The 18,375-nt window shown below is 33.2% G+C and overlaps 2 protein-coding genes across 3 annotated transcripts; both read left to right on the forward strand.

Annotated features, from left to right (window-relative positions):
- Positions 1-1,215: 1,215 nt before the first annotated feature.
- LOC7461672 (cyclin-dependent kinase inhibitor 5) lies at positions 1,216-7,653 on the forward strand. Of its 2 annotated transcripts, XM_024583071.2 has the most exons (5): positions 1,216-1,874; positions 4,185-4,388; positions 4,517-4,591; positions 4,665-5,793; positions 7,193-7,653. In XM_024583071.2, exons 1-3 carry the CDS (start codon positions 1,402-1,404, stop codon positions 4,584-4,586), a joined length of 747 nt encoding a protein of 248 aa, XP_024438839.2. In that variant the 5' UTR covers positions 1,216-1,401; the 3' UTR covers positions 4,587-4,591; positions 4,665-5,793; positions 7,193-7,653. The 2 variants fall into 2 exon arrangements, with proteins under 2 accessions (XP_024438839.2, XP_006369798.2); XM_006369736.3 differs by having other exon boundaries at positions 1,217-1,874; positions 4,517-5,793.
- Positions 7,654-11,405: 3,752 nt separating this feature from the next.
- Positions 11,406-13,806, forward strand: LOC7461670 (cytochrome b5). Its single transcript, XM_002300140.4, has 3 exons — positions 11,406-11,804; positions 13,114-13,180; positions 13,279-13,806. Exons 1-3 carry the CDS (start codon positions 11,718-11,720, stop codon positions 13,527-13,529), a joined length of 405 nt encoding a protein of 134 aa, XP_002300176.1. The 5' UTR covers positions 11,406-11,717; the 3' UTR covers positions 13,530-13,806.
- The last annotated feature ends 4,569 nt before the right edge of the window (positions 13,807-18,375 follow it).

Genomic DNA, 18,375 nt, shown 5'->3' on the forward strand with positions numbered 1-18,375 from the left:
GCAACATTCATTATATCATAGTTTTTAGATCCAGCCCGATCCAAGACTCGGTCATGGGTTTTGACCGGGTCACCAAGTCGTCCAGGTCAATTCTTTTTTAAATCAAAACGATGTTGTTTTAGTAAAAAAACAAAAGTCAACGAGTTGCAACTGGGTCTTGCTGGGTTGCCGGGTCACACCGGGTTTTTCCTTTCTCTATTTTTTCTTCAATCCGGCCCGGTTCCAACCCCGGATCGACCGAGTCCCAGATTGAACCGCCGGGCTGGGTTTCAAAACTATGCATCATATATAGACAATACTAGTAACTATTTAGTCAACACAGAACATAGTTATCTTCATTAAAAACCAATTTAAATGAATTTTTTTATTCCAAATAAAAAAATCCATATTCATAAACCAAAAAGTCCCTGAAATTTGATATCTGAAAATCAAAAACCCTAGAAATGGTAGAAGTCCAGCATCTGTAATCCTGTAAGGCCATCTAGGTCAACATGTTGAAGCAGAGGGCACATCTTCCCTACCATAGCCAAGATGCCAGTACCAAAAACTGGGCATGACTTTTTGATTTTGTGTATTTGAATTTTCTATAATTTAATACACACACACACACACACACATACAGTAAGGATATAAAATATAATTTTTCAAAATATAAAAAATGTAAAAAAACAAAATATTTTAAGTAATTTTCCCAACAATAAATGCATGTATTTCAATTCTCATGCTCATCCAAGATATTAAATATTTTTTCAATAATACAAATATCCTTGATGTGAATAATTAAGTTTGTTTTCTCAATAATTTTTACCCTAGAATTTAAATATAAAAAGGAGCAAAACCCTTATGACAATCTATTAGGGGGGGTATATTAGCAATTAAGAAATGAGATAAAATATGTGTTTAGCAGTGATGATTATTTTTTAAAATATTTATTATTTAAAAATATATTAAAATAATATTTATTATTTTTCAAAGTATATATATATATATATGATTCCTCAAATAACTTATACTTTCCCCACTATATTCCATATATAATTATTTTTTAAATATTTATTTTATAAAAGCTAAAATTAAAAACTTATTTTTTATTTATTTCATATAAAAAATATTATTTTAATATATTTTTAAATAAATATTATTTAAAAAAACAATCACTTTTAAGTTTTAAGTTTTAACACTTCCAGGCACGGTATCGTCGAACCCTACATCCCTCGCCCACACGCCCCAACCCTACCTTTACCTTCTTCTCAACAGCGATTCCATTCCTTTACAAATACCCCACCCCTCGCCCTCCCCTCTCCCTTTCTCAAAATATTTAACCAAAAGCAACCCCCCCTTCTTTCCTCTTCCTTCATTTCCCTCCCTCCCTCTTTCTTTCTCTTCTTCATCTACGTATGTATGAAAAAGAGGTTTCAGGAAATGGGCAAGTACATGAGGAAAGCTAAAACCACAAGCGATGTAGCCGTCATGGACTTGACTCACGGTGTCCGTACACGAGCCAGAACCCTAGCTCTCAAGAAACAACAAGGGGTCAAAGCATCTCCTCCATCGTCTCCTGCTGGTTACCTCCAGCTTCGCAGCCGCCGTCTCGAGAAGAAACCGCCCCCAATTCCGTCATTGCATCATGATTCTCCCAGAAGGCAGCATCATAGGCAGGGTGGTCAGAATAGTAGTAAATTGGGTCAGCAGCAGCAGCAAGAAGAAGTAGAAATCCCTAGCCCTAATCTGAAATCGAGTTCCGGGTCGGGTCAAGAAAAAGAAAGGGGAGAGAGTAAAGTGGACAGTAGAGAAGTTGAAGAGAATAATAACAGCAACAGTAAAGACTTGGGTTCTTTTGGAGATAATGTTTTGGATATTGAAGGTAGAGATAGGTGGGTTTTCTTTCTTTTTCTTTAATTTCTTGCACAAAGTTTGAGATGCTCTTTTATTCTTTAAATTAGGGTTTTTTTGTTTGGTTTTTGCGGGGAACGTGAAAACTGAGGGACATTGAAAAATTGATATGGGTCTTCCCTTTCTTTTTCGAATCCTTTGGTTTTTGGCAAAATTCGGGTTTCATTTTTGTTATTTGGGTTCTCAATTTTAGGGTTTTGTTTCTCGATTGATGTGGAAATGGAAGGAAATAGCGATAATTGATGTGGGTTTCCATTTTAAAAAGAATGGGTTTTTATTGGGGGTTTCTTCATGAAATTAGTGCGTGCGTGTTTGGTTGCTGAGAAAATGGAGAGAAAGAGAAGAAAACTCAATAATTTTATGTTTCTTGGGGGTTTTGAATGAAAACCCGTTAAAATTTTTTTTTGGGGGGTTTCTGGATGAAATTAGTGTATTCGTGCTTGGTTGCTGAAAAAATGGAGAGAAAGAGGAGAAAAAATCAATAGTTTTATGTTTCTTGGGGGGTTTTAAATGATTTTTTCCATGTCTGTTTTTAATTGCTGAGAATTTGAAGGGAAAGAGACATGTTAAAGCCTCATTTTAACTTTATTCCTGATTTGGGTTTTATATTATTTTTTCTTTTCTAGCAGTGGACACTTTTTCAGGGTTTTCTTTCATCTATTTGGTTTAGTTCAAAGCTCTAGTTTGTAATTTTTGTGGCTCGGGAAGACAATAATTTGCATTTAAAGAGGATCGTGGCAGCTTTTTGGTTAGTTGTACTTAGGCTTCATTTCTAGAAAAAACTTCATAGCAATAAAGAACATAATTTTAATTTATTTCATTCCATCCCCAATAATTGCTTGAGATAAAGAAGAGATTTTGTGCTTTACATATAGATAAAGTTTTTCCTTTTTAAAAAAGAAAAACAAATTGTGGTGGAATCCTTTACTAAAGCCCCACCTTTTGTCTTTTAATGTGATTTTCTTTTTAAGAGTTTTGCTGCCCTTTCTGTTTGGTTTCTGAGAAAATGCTGTGTGGAGAAATTTTGGACCTAACCTTAGGTTCTTGCTTCTCTGGACCAGTGAAGCTGAAACCACATAACAGTTTCTTTAATTCTCTTTGAAGTGCTTGACACATCTTTCTGTGATTTTTATCTAGGAAATTATTGCCCTGGCTTTGTTTTGAGGTTTTAAATGAAATATTAATCATCTTCGTGGGAAACGAGATTCGTATTACCTCATTGCATTTGATCATTTGGTGGGTTTCTGTTTAAAAATGCCGTGATCATATCTGCATAATGGTTTACTGGACCTTACACTGAACAGGCTTTACAGTTCTTGCCTTTTTTTTTTTTCAATTTGATTGTTTTTATGCTGATCTTTATGATATGTGCATAAAAACAAAATAGTTTTAACACGTGTCCTCTTCTTTTTGTGCCCTCGAACATGGATGCCATTGCATTATTTTAATCAAAAGAAGCAAAGCCCGCTCCATTGTTTCAGATGCCTCTGCATTTTTAAGCATATTATTGTTGTTTGGTGATTCTTGTTTGAACATAAATATGCTTAATGTATGTTTGTCTTGTTATCACACTTGGTTTTTGTTTATGTTTGGACAGAGGACACTGTAACAGAAACTACTTTATTTGGAATTAGCTGTGCTGAGTATTTTACTACTGATCCATGGACTCTGATTTGATTCAAAGCCTAAAGAATATCCTAATAACAACAGGGTTTGTGTCTTATTTGCTTCATGTAATGGGGATAGGATATCTAAAGTGGTTTTCTACTTCTTTCTTGATCCTTTTGTGCTTGTAGCTATTGTCTCTTTATAGTACTAATTATCTGCAGGTACAAAATTGAATTTGGGAAATAGAAGAATTCATTTTGGATATTTTTCTGTTGTAATTCCCAAAATTCATGAAGTTTATTTCTTGGATTTTTAGTGCTTAAAGTACATTATAGTTAAAAATGGGTTGTTGCTTACATTATAGTTAAAAATGGGTTGTTGCTTTCTGTGGAAGTGTTTTCAACTAGTTATATCTATGATTGGGAGGTTCCTGTCATCTTTGCAGAATTTACGTGGCCTAAGCTGCCTGGAAAATTGAGCGGCAATGTCTTTAATGGCTTGGAAAAATTCAAGTTTTCAGTTGTTACAGCTGACACCATTCATGTCCTTTTTAATGTTACTTGCATAAGCTTTGTATTTATTATCAGTGCGGATGGTTTTATGACACAAGACTTGCATCATTATGCATAGTCTTAGGTTACATATTCCCTGGGCATATGTCATATCTATCTTCTTTGTCACAGGAGCACTAGGGAATCGACTCCTTGCAATTTAACAAGAGGCACAGAAGACGCAAGAACCCCTGGTTCTACTACTAAGCCTGCAAACCCAACTGAAAGTAGCAGGAGGTTACATAACTCAACTCGAAGACACATCCCAACGGCCCATGAAATGGATGAGTTCTTTGGCCCGGCTGAAGAAGAGCAGCTAAGGCAATTTACTGAGAAGTATACATCTCCCATCTCTGTCTTTATCTTCTTTAAATGATTTTTTAAGACTTGGGCTATCTAGCATGTAATGTTTCTGCTGCAAAGGTTTCATTCTCTTAGCTGATAGAAATGTCGACTTTTGGCAGGTATAACTTTGACCCCGTTAGTGACAAGCCTCTCCATGGACGTTATGAATGGGAGAAATTGGATCGTTAGAAGACATTAGCATCCCATCAGGACATTTCCTGCAAGTTAACGGTTGATCTCGTGCTTACCATTGTAGAAGTAGCAGGAATTAGTAGTGGTGTTCAAACGGTGGTGGTGGTGTTATTTCCATTTTCCATCGCCTGTTCTTTTAGTTGTAAAGAAAGTAGGTTTGTCAAGCATGTGTAGACTAATGGTCTGTAACATAACAGGGGGCTATGGGGGGTTACTCAACAAAATACAAACCAAAGTCCTATGTCTAACAGATCATCTGAGAGGGGAAGTGAAAAAGATGTAGATGTTAGGCTTCAGTGAATTAGGTCAGTCTCTCTGGTACAGAAATTTACTAGATTTTCTTTTTCCCTTAGTACTGTATTTTCCTCCCCTTGTGTACTGATGCAACTTCTAAAAACTCTCTGGAATAAGCATACGATCCTTTTCCCCTCTGTATCTTGTCTATTCCCCTTTCACCCGCACTGTTCTTTTTTACTTCAACTCTCGCTTTGTTTTATATCCATGTGAGAGTGCATCTTTTGATTCTCACCTGGCTTTCGATAGAGGCAAACGTTGTTCATCACCGGCTAGTTATTTTAACTTTTATGCAAGAATGAACGGTGGTGGTTGTGGCAGGGTGTAGCCCAATTTGGAAGAATCTTGCCTTCTCATCGAGCTCCACTTTTCACTTCCATGTCTGCAACTTTCATACTTTACTGTGCAAATTTGTGCAGGCTGAAGTTGGTGAAGGTTAGCGGTGAGAAAAAAAAACCGAGGAAAAAAATAAAATGGAACCATGAAAAAAACTGATTAGAATATTAAAAAAAATATTCAGTTTGATTTCACAAGCCTGAACCGTAAAATCCCAACCAAAGTGAACCGGTTCAGATGAAAATAAAAAAATAAAGGGCACTATAAAAAAAAAATGCTTTCTAATTTCTAACCCTAGCTACCGTTGCTAGCAAGCAAGCCGCCCTTCTCAGCCCTCGCAACTCTCACACTCTCTGACTCTCAGGCTCCCCAACGCCACACCCAGATCAGAACTAACAAAAAATATCAATCTTCACTCCTGCTGGTATATCTTCAATCTTCATCTTCAGATCTAGCAAACCAGCCACCCCCTTCCTGGCTCCCTCACGACACACGCCACACCCAACCTCCAGATCTAGCAAACCAGCCGGCCGCCTCCCTCTCCCACACCCGACCTTGAATCTTGTCACACCAGGTGTGATTTCTCTTCTCTGTCGATGCCTGTTTTTCTTTTCTTTAACACATGTTTCTGATTTCTCGATGGAAACTGAATTAGTGTAAGAGAATTTGTAGAGAAAAGTTTAGTACTTGTTTAAATCTTCTTCTGATGAAAATAATATTCATTTTTACTCCGATGACCGTTTAAAAAACAGATCTTCAGTTTTGTGTTTAAAGATAACTTAAAAGATTCATTGCCAGAAACAAATGTGAATTTGTGTTTAAAAGAGGGAAAGAGAACAGAAGGTATATTATTTCCAAGTACATTACCAAGGAATATACCAGAGTTGATGATACTGATATTAGAGCCATTAAAAATCACGAAAGCACTTGAAGGTGTTGGGCATCAGATTATTGTAACAACCTCTACCCAGTATGATATTGAAGCTCTGAACTCAATTATTTTTCCCCCCGTCAGTCTATAAACAAGGATTTTATTATAGCAGTAGCGTGTCATTTAATCAGAGTCCTTACTTGCCTTACTACATCAAATGCTTGAAAGGGAGGGGAAAAAATAAATTAATAACATGATCACTATATAAATATTTCTCAGTTTAATTATAGAGCTCAAATTAATTATGTTAGTATTGATTAGAGATTTTATATACACTTACCAGACCTTCCTTGCCATGATGGTAGATGACAAAGCAATAGTTACTCATATCTACCATCTAATTTACTTACCTTTTGCCATTCATGGTCATGATCCTATGCCAATGCCCTCTAATTTCTAATCATCTACAAGAAACTGGACTGTAGCTCACATTTTTCTCAGGTTTGCAGCTTTAAGGATTTTGGATTTTATTAGTGTGATGTGGGGGACCTTGGGTGCGTTTTTCAATAGCAGAGAAGCATAAATTATAGTTTGTGTTTACGAACTGTACTGGCATTGTATCTTTAAGCAAGTTATGATGACTTTTTTGTGTGGCATGGTTAATGCTTTGGCAGGAAAATTTTCAATTTATTGTAGAAGAATAATGGAAAGGAGTGTTTGTTTTTTCACAGCTTAGACCACTTAAGATTTTCTGGTGTGGAAATTCTGCTGAATTGTTCTAAGAACTAGCTGAGTAAAAAAAATTTTAGAACCACGTACATTACAAACAAGAAACTGACCAATTTGAAAATGTTAAAATATATTTGGGGACTCTTTCTGAAAAATGTATGCAAATTGCATACAAAAAGCCCAAAATAGAAATTATATTATAATTTTGTTTATGTTTGTCCGACAAGCCTTATCATACGTCTATGAGGCCATTTACAGAACATTAAATAATGTTCAATCTTAATCAGATTGTCTTCATGAGCAACTCCTTAGTTTTGAAAGGAAATTCAGTATGAGTTATGTTGAGCTCTGTATGGTGCTCTTTGAAATGCAGATTTGTGCAAGATGAAGAAAGGAATCCACCCTCAAATGCAATGGATATCCTATGTGACTCAAGATGGCAGATTAATGCATGCTATGATGACAAAAATACACCATGTTGGCAACGTCTACCACTTCAGAGCAAAACGGCAAATGGCTGAAAGTTTAGGTCAGATTGCCAAGTTTAAGCGTCGGTACGGGCAGGAGAATGCAGAAGATGCTGAAAAGTGACATTTTTTTTCTTATGATGCAAAGGGCAATCACTAGGCCTTGCTGGTTCATAATGCTGTAATAGCGTTGACCATAACTAGTTTGCCATAGAGACTTCACTCTGGAAACTCACAAACTTAGTTGTGTTCTCTCAGTGCAATAAGCGTGCTGGTCCAGAAGTGCTTGAACTTTAAGGGCAAGGCATTTCCTATAAAAGAAGTGCTGTCACTGCCCAATTGAAGTTATTACAAGTAGCTTTCTTCAGTTGTTCGGTTTATTTAATTTATTGTCTTATGCAGATTTAAGTTATGTTTTACGTTTTTTGCTCTGTCACTCTCAATTCCTTCAACTGTTAACAAAGATGCTTGGCACATCTCATGGTTTGCTTGATGAAACTCCGATAGTCTCTGATCACGTACATTCATGCTTTTCATTTATCCAGTTACCATGAGGATCCAGTTCACTCTCCCGTATTTAGACCACAGATGCACTACTTTTTTCATAGGACTCTTATTTCGTTGCTCTGCAGCTTATTTCGTTTCCTCTTACCTTTCACATGCACAAGCATGGTGATCAAATCTTTTTTAAAATGCATAGCATCTTTCGCAAATACAAGACATCACACAAGAAAAAAAAACCTAATAAGAAACAACGGCCCTAATCAACATCCTCTGAGGTAATGCCGTTGGCTGCAAGTCTTTCTCTTTTTTTTTTTGTTTGAATTATATTCACATGACCAACTTATATCCATTTAGCATGCTGCCTTTGCTCTGTTTCTTCATAACCATTTTTCACACGTGACTTTGATAATCCAGCAGTTTCCTGCTACTTTTAACTTCTGTTTACTCTTTTTTTACCGCTGTATCAATGCCTTAAAAAATGCTGCCATGAGAGCTTGCCCACTCACTTAGCTAACAAATAACCCGCTATTGATTCCATATTTTTCCTTTGTTCTCAAAGAAGCAAAGATAAACACTCCTGCCACTGCTGTGTCACTGACTCCTTCCTTGGTTTCCTAATTGAGTCAAACTGGCCTCCTATTTTATTGATTTTAAGTTGCCCCTACAGCTCCTTCTCCCTGAGACTTTCCTCCTCTATGCGCACTGCTTCTGAAGTTTTTATATACCTTTACCACCACTGTTTATTTGCCTCATTCCCACACAATCCTCTTCCCAGCTTCACTGCAATGTTACTCTGCAATCAACACATTCAGTGCTTAGCCCACCAATGTAAATCTTACAAAGTCAATAGCTTTTACAGCACAACCAGTGAAAAATTCACTTCACCATTGCTAGATGGGGCAGTGAAACATTCAACAAAAAACTTGTCTATTTTACGGTTTGATTGATGAAATAATATTCAAGTTATAATATCTAACAACAAATTTACAACACTTTCAACTTTGCTGTTTGATTGATAGTCTGCCATATGCTCAGCTTAACATCGCCAGGCTCTGTTTTCTGGGCCTGTAAACTGTCTACGTTGTTGGGATTGGAACAAGGTTCAAGTGAATATTTTAGATTGTTGGGATTGCAAAGAACCAGCTGAAACTATATAAGAACCGAGTGACTAATTTAGATTGTTGACATTGGAAAGAACCACTTCGAACTCTATACCGTTCAGATCACTATTTTTTGTTTGCATGTTTTTTATTCATACTTTACATCAAGCTCGCTTTTTTTCCTCTTTTTTTTTTTTTTTCAAGCGGCATTTTCAGACTCTTCTTCACTCAGATACTTCATTGATATACTCCACATACCATCGATGTATATTAATGACTTTAATACTGTTGCAGGTGCAGTAGATCTCCAAGAAGACAACAATGTGCGCCATGAACATTTTGCTAATTTCCATCTTAGCTTGTTGTAGCTTTTTACCCGCTCCAAAACTAGTATGGTAGCGGTTGTGGTTCAAAATATTTTTTACTCGGAAATACATTAAAATAATATTTTTTTATTCATAAAAAATTATTTTTAACATCAACACATAAAAACATTGTAAAGATTTTAGAACCCCTCTAAACTCTCCAACAATGAACAACATACCGCAACACATTACAGAAATCACAACAAAACACTATCAATCAACCTTATAATAAAAACGGTTTCACAGTATAGAAACCATATCTATTAATTTGATTTTTTATCAAAAAATCAAAATTTATATTAGGAAAAAAAGAAGTTATGGCTGCTTTGGGAATAGAATTCTGACTTTTATTTTTTAATCAAGTCCAAAGTTTCGTTTAAAATTCCAAATTTTCCAGTCAGATACAAAGTTTCTTCTTTTAGTTCTTGTTTGAATGCATTGCTTGCCAGCCTGAAAATCAATCGGATCGCAATCTTGTTCAAAGTCCAAACAAAAGCAGTCTTTGGATTCATCCGGCGTCTCTCCCTTTTGAATTGATCAAATAAATCAACATTATACATGCTACTGCAAAATTAGTTTATATATTTAATTAACAAGAAATATTCATTTATTTATTACGTCCCATATGTCTGTCGTAGTACAGCTTAGTATAAAAAAAATTGTTAGTGGAGTATTTGGTCCACCAATGGTTTGTGAGACCAAAAATATATCATGTCAAGATTTGACCTTCATAGTTCATCCCAGAGAAAAATAGGCATTCATGCATTTGCTCTAAAACCTTATTTAATGGGGGAATGTATCGTTTTTCAGGCTCCCTATAACCAATTGAGTTTAGTATAATAGGCCTTTAGAATTGCCTCAAAAGATGCCTTTTGATTTAGCTTTGTTAGTTTTCTTTTATTTTCTTGATTTCAAGTTTAATTTTCTGATTTATGATTCTGTTTTTTTTTTTTCAAAAAAACTTGTAGAAGTTTGTTATTAATCTATTTGAGAAGCTGTAAACTCCTCAGAGAGGTAAACTATATTATAAAAAAAAATATTCAGTGATAAAATATAAACTAAGGCTTTAATTGTATGAGAACCTTTTTCATCACAATTATATACATATATATATATATATATATATATATATATATATATATTTAACAAAAATAACTTAATTTGACAATAAGTAAATGATTTTATCAAATAAATTATTGATCACTTACCTTCTAAAACCTTTCAGATAAAGTAATAAACTTGAGACATTCAAGATTGACCATGTCAAAAGAAAAAGAAAAAATCCAATCTTTAGAATTGAAAAACCAAGAGAAAGAAGATGTAATCTTTTTTAAAACGGTACCCTTTTTTTTTATAAAAAAAATTCAATTCCTTAAAACAATAGCCCTAGAACTACCAAACATGTTAATCTATTTGAAAGTATGATTGTGATTGTTTTTTAAAATGCTTTTCACTCAGAAATATATCAAAATAATATATTTTTTATTTTTTAAAAATTATTTTTAATATCAGCGCATTAAAATAATTTAAAACATAAAAAAAATATTAATTTAAAACAATTTTTTTAAAATTTTTTTAAATTTTTTTTTAAAATATAAAAACAAAAAATACCAAATAGTTGTTCTTTGAATGGAAGTAAATTAATGGGAAAAAAAAAAAATTACTTCCATTCCTCTTTGGTGGGTGGTGTCAGGTGTGATCCACACTCCCCCACCGGTTTCCACCGTAAAACTCTATTGATTTTGAGATATAATTCGAGTTATGGGTTAATATGATTTATAAAAAGAATTAAAATTAATTAATTTTTTTATATTTTAATGATTCAAATTTTAAATCGGTCAAATTCTAATCAACCTGGTGAACTAATCAGGTTTTACAATATTAGTCAAAGCATATTTGTTTTTTACATTTTAAAAATATTTTTTAAAAAATAAAATTTGTATACTTTTGTTTTTACTTCAATTATTTAATTTTTTGTGTTTTTAAATTATTTTAATGTATTAATATTAAAAATAATTTTTTAAAAATAAAAAATATTATTTTAATATATTTTTAAATAAATTTTTTTTAAAAGTAAGTTACCTAACTCCATCGTTTTAATGACCTTACTGCCCTCATTAATCCACTCCATTTATTTAACTACATTCCTCTTTGGTGGGTGGTTGTTGGTGGGTGGTGGGATTCACACTCTCCTTAGTTTCTTGGTTTTTTTCATGCTATTAAAGCAGTCTTAGAGCAACTCTAAGAAAAAAACAGCTAAATGAAAAGATAAAAAAGAAATTTAAAATTATTTTAACTATTTAATGGTTTTTTTTATATGCTCTTCTTACATTTGATGCTCCAGAGTTGAAATCGCTGTCTATCTCTCTCTTCCTGTTTACAAAGCCAGACAAATCCTGTGGCTGGCTTGTGCTTCTTCAACCTTGTGGTTTTCCATCAAGAGAAAGTTGAGAAACAAGGAGATGGGTGGTGATGCCAAAGTTTTTACCTTTGAAGATGTGACTGTGCACAACAAACCCAAGGACTGTTGGCTAATTATCAATGGCAAGGTGAGATCTTTCATTGAGTTTTCTTGAAAGATTTGTTCTTTCTTGTTCTTTTGTTGATTTTATGGTTTGATCTCTCGGAACCATGCGAGGAAATTTGAGATCTCTGGATGTGGTTGACTTCTGGTCGAGCAGTTTATTGATTTGATCTTGGTTTTCGGTTGAGATTTAAATGAGATTAAGTTATGTTTCCCGTGATGTTTAGATATTTTGACTTGGTATCTTAAGATATGTTGAGTGGAAATGTTTAGACCTCATGTACTTCTCTCTCTTTTTTTGTTCTACTTGATAAGCAGTGTTTCTTTGCTATTTTATATGGTTTCCTGTGCCTGTATTTGATGATCGTCATTGCTGTTTATTGATTGCTTTGAGGTTAGATAGTGCATCACCAAGGGGGCTAATTAATATCAAGAATTATGAAATTTTGCATATCATGTGATTATTTGATGGTTTGGCTAGAATGGCAGGCTGCAAGTAGCTACTTTATCTAACAGATCATGTGGTTAGGCTGGGAATTTTGTGCTGTATCACGACATTAGTCATTCAGTTTGGCAGGGATTCTATATTAGCTACCAGAACTCAACAATTTTTATGGTGCTAAAGAGAATGCAATTCCATTTACACCACAGTCGTGTAAATTTTTCATGAAATGCTTCAGCTTGCTACATGTATTGTTCTTATGATTTTCCAACGCATATTTGTTGTTTGCGGTAGATAATTATCGTGGGTTTTTGCTTTCATGCTTTTGTATTTCTCGGCATGCAAGTAAATAGGAAGTGAATTATTTCTGAAACTCCAGCAACTATTGTTCCTCTAGCGAGTTATTAGATGCATCGCCCATGCTTGGCAGTCTAGGACGCAATATAGGGGACATACTAGTGAAACTATCAAAAGAAAAAAACCAAAATGACCATGTCCTGTATGGTTTCGGACTGTCTTGCTTGAGAAGACTTTCAACATCAATTTGTTTCTCAATTTTTTTTCTATAATTGCAAAGCTATATGTACCAAAAGTTGAATCTTTGTATGAATTTTAATACTTCTGAATCAATGTGAAATGAACAAGAGGGGGTGGTGGGTGTGATTGTTAGAGTTGCTCATATTTCTTCCCAGTTCATCTCTATGCTGTATGAAACATATTGTTCCCTGTCCAAAATGTGAAAGGAATAGCAAATGGTAGACCTTTCTTAGACTACACGAATCTAATTTTTTCTGTTCAAATGATTCATCTTTAAAAAAAATAAACATTTTTATAGGCCCTTAGTTTTAAAACTGCTATGCTCTCTCTGAGCCATCTTTGTTGGTGGGAACAGGTTTATGATGTCACAAAGTTCATGGAAGATCACCCCGGTGGTGATGAGGTTTTGTTGTCTTCTACAGGTATAGCCCAAACTATGGCCATTCGAAGCTTTTTTAAAAGTTTTTAGCTCATAATGTACTCCTAGTGAGGACTCATATTGCACATCTTCGTTTTGCAGGCCAGGACGCAACTGATGATTTTGAAGATGTGGGTCATAGTGATAGTGCCAGAGAAATGATGGCCGAATACTGCATTGGAGATATTGATGCCTCGACTGTCCCCAAGAAAACAAAGTACAAGACTCCACAGCAGCCTCACTACAATCAAGATAAGACCTCCGAGTTCATTATCAAGATCCTTCAGTTCCTAGTTCCTCTTGCTATATTGGGTGTGGCCTTTGGAATCCGCCTCTACACCAAATCAACTTAGGATTCTTGGATCATGTTCCAATCACAAACAACCAGTATTTTATCTGAGCTACTAAGGCGTTCTCGTTGGCTGTAGTTATCCTAGCAATTTAAGCTTGTTTCTTTGTTGTCTATGTTATCATCAAATCCCATGTTCAGAAACGTAGTGTTTGTGGTGCTTGAGCTTGTTCTGGCCCTTCGTTCTGCTATATTAAGCTCCTAGTTACAGCTCTGCTATCGAACATGAAAAATGAACTAATTGGTATTTCAAGGCATGCCTTCTCATATTTCATCTGTAATTCAGACTACCATCTCTCATCTTTTGTTTGCTCACTTGCATTATTGTATCTCTAGCTGTTTCTTCTATTTTGAAGCCAGAATCAAAACTGGCTAATGCCGATTTCTGATAATCATGGATTCTAAGATTTAGGGTATTTTACCATTCCAACATGGTTTGATAGAAGTGGTTACAAAAGTATTAGGAAAATAATACAATTTGAATATAACCTCTGTTAGAAATAGCGGTTGTACAACTGCAACTGCGAATACTGAAAAACAGTTATTTCAAAATTTATGTTTCATTCAAATTAATAATTAATATGTATAAAAGTTAGCTTTAAATTTTATGAAATATAAGGTGGTTGAGGTGGCATAAGAGAGAAAAAGGAAGGAAAAAAAAAATTGAAAGAAAGATGACTTGTTAGAGATGTATCATGCTTTGTTTTCAACATATTTGATATTATTAAAAAATCCCAAAAAGAACCAAATGAGAAAATTCTACCATATATTAAAAAAACCATAAAAAAAATTATAATTAATTATAGATTTTGTTCAGGGTTAATTACAATCTTATTTGATAGTCTTTTAAGGTGTAATTAGAATCATCTTGTTATAATTTTTTTAATGGTATAAGGTGTGTTAAACACGAAGTTCTAATATGTCTCCGGTGACTTTTTTTTTTCTTCTATTATTTTTCTACCTTGTCATGTCATTTTATTTTCTTTATCTTTTTTAATTATTGAATCTTGAATCTTATATTTTTTTTTATCATTGCATCTTTATAATATTTTAAGTTAGCTTTTATTTAGATTAATTAATTTGAAATATATATATATATATATATATATATATATATATATATATTAATACCATTACCTCAAAGTTTTTACCACTCTCTTATTTTTCAAAAATAATTAATCATCTAGGTGGTAACTCAGTGGTAAGAGCTTGAGACCAAGAGGTTCGCTCCCTCTGAGGTCTCAGGTTCGAGTCCTGTGGTTGCTCATATGATGGCCACTGGAAGCTTATATGGTCGTTAACTTCAGGGTCCGTGAGATTAGTCAAGGTACGCGCAAGCTGGCCCGGACACCCATATTAAACTAAAAAAACAATTATAAGATTTATCAGTGCATCTTTTATTTAGGTTTGCGTGTCCCAATACAAACGATAGGGTCTACAAGTACTGAAATCTAAAAGAACGATTTGGTACAACGACTCGACGATCATGCAAAAGAAAGAAAGAAAACGGGTTGATGGAGTCACTAACTCCATTGAAATGGAAATTCAAAACCTAGAAGATAGGATCTTCTAGGGTTGTTTGTTTAGGACCGCAATCATGTGATGGGACAACATAAGGATATGTGAACTTCTTGTCGTAGACGAAGTAATGTGCTGAGGCCTTGAAAAGCTTTTCAGCAGCTTGCCAGATAGCAAGAACTTTCTGACATCCTTCCCATCAATCACGACATAATTTATCCTCAACTGTGGCTAGCGAAGCTCCGAGGCTCCGAGCAATGTCACCCCATAAATTTAAATGTGTTCGTTTACGCGGCAGCAGTTGTGTTTTGAAGAAATCATAATTTTATGTTGTTTGGTTAAAATAAAAAGCAGTATTTTTAGTTGATGGATTCACTGAAAATCACATAAAAACGCAGGTAGGGGAGAAGCAAGTTATATCTGCTTTGCCGGCACTGTTCACTTTTATTAAGTTAACAGTGCAGAGTGAATTAAAGTGTGTTTGGTATTGCGGTAGCTATTATGGTTGTGGTTTAAAAAAAGTTGTTTTATAAAAAGTACTTTTAGTTGAGGTTGGTTTGAAAAAATAGGTGTTTGGTTAAAACTGTGTTTGAAATTGAGGTTTAAGAAAAAATAGTTTAATGTGTTTGGTTAAGAATGTTTTTGAAATTGAGGTTATAAAATAATTTTTTAAAAAATATATTAATATTGATGGTTTTAAATTTAAATATTGTAAAATCAATTACTCTTATTACATCATGAAAAAAATAATACTTTATATAAAATATTTTTTATTATTCCATTAAACTATTTATAATTCCATTACGTCCAAAATTCATCCGATAAGAACTACAGTTTTCATAACTTTTTGAGCGTGTAATAAAATTAGATAAAATATTATCAGATATAAAATTGATATTACTGTGCGCGTAAATTTAATTCACTCTATACTAGTTTTTCGAGAAAAAAATATTGTTCACATCGCGAATGAATTTAATTCTCTAAATTATTTTTTTAAAAAAATTAATACAATTAACACACTAAAAAAAAAAAACCCGCGAACAGTGCAAGTGAATTGCACTGTTCACGTGAACAGTGCGATTCACTCATGAACAGCAGTGAATTGCACAGTCCGCAGGTTTCTACAGTGCATGCAAAACAGGTTTTCGTTGCTTTTTCTTTCCAGCGTTTTAAACGCAAAAAACATGTGGACCCCATGCACAGTAAAGTAAGTTTTGTTATTACCAAACAGCTGCGGACTGCGTTTTAAATAAAACGCAGCCGCAGCCGCGTAGACAAACGGCCTCTTAATTCACTCTGCACTGTTCACTTAACAAAAGTGAACAATGTGCTCTGCACATTTGTTTGTGTTATACGTTGACAGTGCAGTGATTTTCACTGCGCTGTTCATGTGAACAGTAAAGTGAATTTATTCACTTGCATGCACTGTTCACGTGAACAGTAAAAAAATCTAATTTTTTTAAAATATGTTTTATTAAAAAAAATTAGTGTTTAATATTATTCAATGACACTGCATAAATTAGAAAGAGATTGCATGATAGCATAATCTTTGCAGAATTTGATCGTAATTCCAATTTTGTTTATAATGATATTTTACCTGATTTTGTTGTACGCTTAAAAAACTATTGAAATTGTAGTCCTTGTTGGATGAATTTCATACGTGATGAAATTATAGATAGTTTAATGGAACAATAAAAAATATTTTATATAAAGTATTATTTATTTCATGATGTAGTAGCAGTAGTTAAATCTACAATATTTAAATTAAAAATTATCAATATTAATATATATTTTTTAAAATTATTTTATAACTTTAATTTCAAAAGCATTTTTAACCAAACACATTAAATTATTTTTTGTTCAACCTTAATTTTAACCACAGTTTTAACCAAACACCTATTTTTTTAAACCAACCTCAATTAAAAATACTTTTTATAAAATAATTTTTTTCAAACCACAATAACAACAGCTACCGCAATACCAAACACACTCAAAGTAATGCAAAGCTCCTCACCTCTGGAGCAAAGACCAAAAAGGTTCAATCAATAATGAAAGCATTCGAGTTGGATCAAAACTCAAAAGGAAAAAAGTGAGAAAACCTTGACAGACCGTGTATTCTCCCAAATAAATTCTATTTATCTTTAAATTCCTGATTCCTTGTTAGAAAATAATTATTTTTTAAAAGTAGTTTTTTTAAGAAGTAAATTATTTTTTTATATTTTATAATTTCATGAAAATAAGTTGGAAAACACTTTTCAATATTTAATTATATTATAAAAAATAAACTGAAAAATAATTTATTAATATTTTATTTTTTTCAAGTTTATTAAAATAAATAGGAATAAATTTTACAAATTAAAAAATTAAATGAGAATAAAATTGAAAAAAAATCTAATTTTATAAATTATTTTAAATAAAATAAATAATAATCAAAATTGTTGGTGAGGGATATAAATTGTGTACATGGGAGCCTTTCAAATAATGCATACCCTAATTGTTTTTTTTTAAAAAATACCTATAAGGACTCGTGATCCTTTGCCTCTGGTTAGGACAAGTACAAAATCAATGAGGTTAAATTAGTACCGAGGTTCAACAAAGAGAACTAAGATAAGTTATCTTGATGTCTCTCAGGTTAAAAATTGCTTCATGGTCAACAACAGTGTTAATGAGGCTAAAAATTTATTTTTTTTGGTTATAAATTAATTTTTTTTGATATGTTTTGAATCATTTTACTGCGCTGATTTTAAAAATAATTTTAAAAAATAAAAAAATATTATTTTAATACATTTCAGTATAAAAAACAGTTGAAAATTAACTACAACCACCGCGATAATAAGTTTAAAAGTTTCTCATCTCAAGGCAATCACCTTTAGCGATCTTTGAAGCGAAGTATAATGCATCATTTGCTTTGGTCGATCCTTGTTTGGCATCTCCCTGTTGTTTTTTTTTAAAAAAACAAAGAAGATAAATCTATGTGTGTAAGTTGTCCAATCAATTAACGTGTTTTTTTTTTTTTCAAAATCTCAAGTCGTGATAAAAATTGATACAATGTTAAAGAACTGAGCATCCAAAAGCCTATGCTAACAAAGTTTTGATGAAAATTATACTAATCCCAACAGCTTCATTGCAAGGTTCCTTTAGATAGTGCAGCCACAAATCTAACTAATTACAGTGGCAGTGCATTGTGTGAGAAAAAATGCAAAACAGGGGAAAATGATAATTGCTGGATAATTGGCAAAACTGGAAAGGAATTTGATGTGTGTTCTTTGAAGAAAGGAAAAATATACAGTGCGGGAATGCTGTGACCATGACCGACACTTGTGTTTGTCTAA

The sequence above is a fragment of the Populus trichocarpa genome, chromosome 1 (assembly GCF_000002775.5).
Source record: "Populus trichocarpa isolate Nisqually-1 chromosome 1, P.trichocarpa_v4.1, whole genome shotgun sequence".
In the NCBI taxonomy this organism is placed as follows: domain Eukaryota; kingdom Viridiplantae; phylum Streptophyta; class Magnoliopsida; order Malpighiales; family Salicaceae; genus Populus; species Populus trichocarpa.

Bases quoted from the DNA above. Each gene is read 5' to 3' on its own strand.
- LOC7461672 (XM_024583071.2), top strand. From the start codon at position 1,402: ATGAAAAAGAGGTTTCAGGAAATGGGCAAGTACATGAGGAAAGCTAAA. The intron at 1,875-4,184 runs GTGGGTTTTCTT...TCTTTGTCACAG, and splicing joins GATATTGAAGGTAGAGATAG to GAGCACTAGGGAATCGACTC. The intron at 4,389-4,516 runs GTATACATCTCC...GACTTTTGGCAG, and splicing joins CTAAGGCAATTTACTGAGAA to GTATAACTTTGACCCCGTTA.
- LOC7461670 (XM_002300140.4), top strand. From the start codon at position 11,718: ATGGGTGGTGATGCCAAAGTTTTTACCTTTGAAGATGTGACTGTGCAC. The intron at 11,805-13,113 runs GTGAGATCTTTC...TGGTGGGAACAG, and splicing joins GGCTAATTATCAATGGCAAG to GTTTATGATGTCACAAAGTT. The intron at 13,181-13,278 runs GTATAGCCCAAA...TTCGTTTTGCAG, and splicing joins GGTTTTGTTGTCTTCTACAG to GCCAGGACGCAACTGATGAT.